This window comes from Chiloscyllium plagiosum, chromosome 21, assembly GCF_004010195.1.
Source record: "Chiloscyllium plagiosum isolate BGI_BamShark_2017 chromosome 21, ASM401019v2, whole genome shotgun sequence".
Taxonomy (NCBI): Eukaryota; Metazoa; Chordata; class Chondrichthyes; order Orectolobiformes; family Hemiscylliidae; genus Chiloscyllium; species Chiloscyllium plagiosum.
This window is the reverse complement of record NC_057730.1, coordinates 52918901-52919848: the sequence shown is the minus strand read 5'-3', so window position 1 is coordinate 52919848 and position 948 is coordinate 52918901. Positions and strand designations below refer to the sequence as shown.

General features: G+C 60.5%; 1 protein-coding gene across 2 annotated transcripts in view; it reads left to right on the top strand.

Moving 5' to 3' along the window:
- Nucleotides 1-622: 622 nt before the first annotated feature.
- The window catches only part of ercc4 (excision repair cross-complementation group 4), a 63806-nt gene continuing 63480 nt past the window's right edge, over nt 623-948 (top strand). For both annotated transcript variants that reach the window (XM_043712109.1, XM_043712108.1), the window contains exon 1: nt 623-847. In XM_043712109.1, coding sequence (XP_043568044.1) covers nt 674-847 — 174 coding nt within the window. In that variant the 5' untranslated portion in view covers nt 623-673. The remainder of the gene's footprint in view (nt 848-948) is intronic.

The following is a 948-nucleotide window of genomic DNA, read 5'->3' as shown; positions in this document are numbered from 1 at the left end:
TCAGTTCTAAAGGGTCATCCCGTCAGTCTGAGGCTGTGCCCTTAGGTCCTTGTCTCTCCTACTCCTGGAAACTTCTTCTCAGTGTCCTTTCTATGTAGGTCTCTCAATATTGTTGCCCACCCTCACTGCCCCTAGAGTTGGCCACCCTGATGATTTAAGGTCAACAAGAATTTTTTTTTGTGTGGTTAATTTTCCGAACTGGGCAGGATTTTCAGATACTTCCTCACGAACAAAAAAAATCGTCCAATGTCAGAAAACCCAGCACAGGCACGAGGGGCCGAATGGCCTGGCTCTGGGCTGCTACATTCTATGAGCTGTCCATCTGAATTCCCAGCGAACCCTGGGTGCCAGGCGGAAAGAAGCCACTGCCGACCGGCAGATGGCGGTGGCGGTGGAGGTGGAGGTGGAGGGCAGGCGTCGATGCGGACGCCGGCCGGCAGGTGGCTGTGGCGGCGGAGGGCAGGTGTCGATGCGGACGCCGGCCGGCAGGTGGCTGTGGCGGCGGAGGGCAGCTGTCGATGCGGACGCCGGCCGGCAGGTGGCGGTGGCGGCGGAGGGCAGGTGTCGATGCGAACGCCGGCCGGCAGGTGGCGGTGGCGGTGGAGGGCTGTTCGCGGCCTGTTGTTGTGGGGGGAGTGGCGGGGAGTTTGAGGTGGACGGTGTCCCCGGGAAAATGACTCCTCTCCTGGAGCACGAGAGTCAGATCTTCCTGGATTTATTCCATGAGGACGGGCTGGTGATCACGGCCAGGGGCCTGGGGGTGGACAGGATTCTCTTCAACTTCCTCAAGTTATACAGTGACCCGGGGAACCTGGTGCTGGTGATCAACACCGCTGTATCTGAGGAGGTACCGGGGGGGCCGGGGGATATGGACACTGAGATATGGGAGGCAGGGGCTCCCCTCAGTCCCTCACATCTTCTCCCCCCCACCCCCCCTTCTTCCCCCCC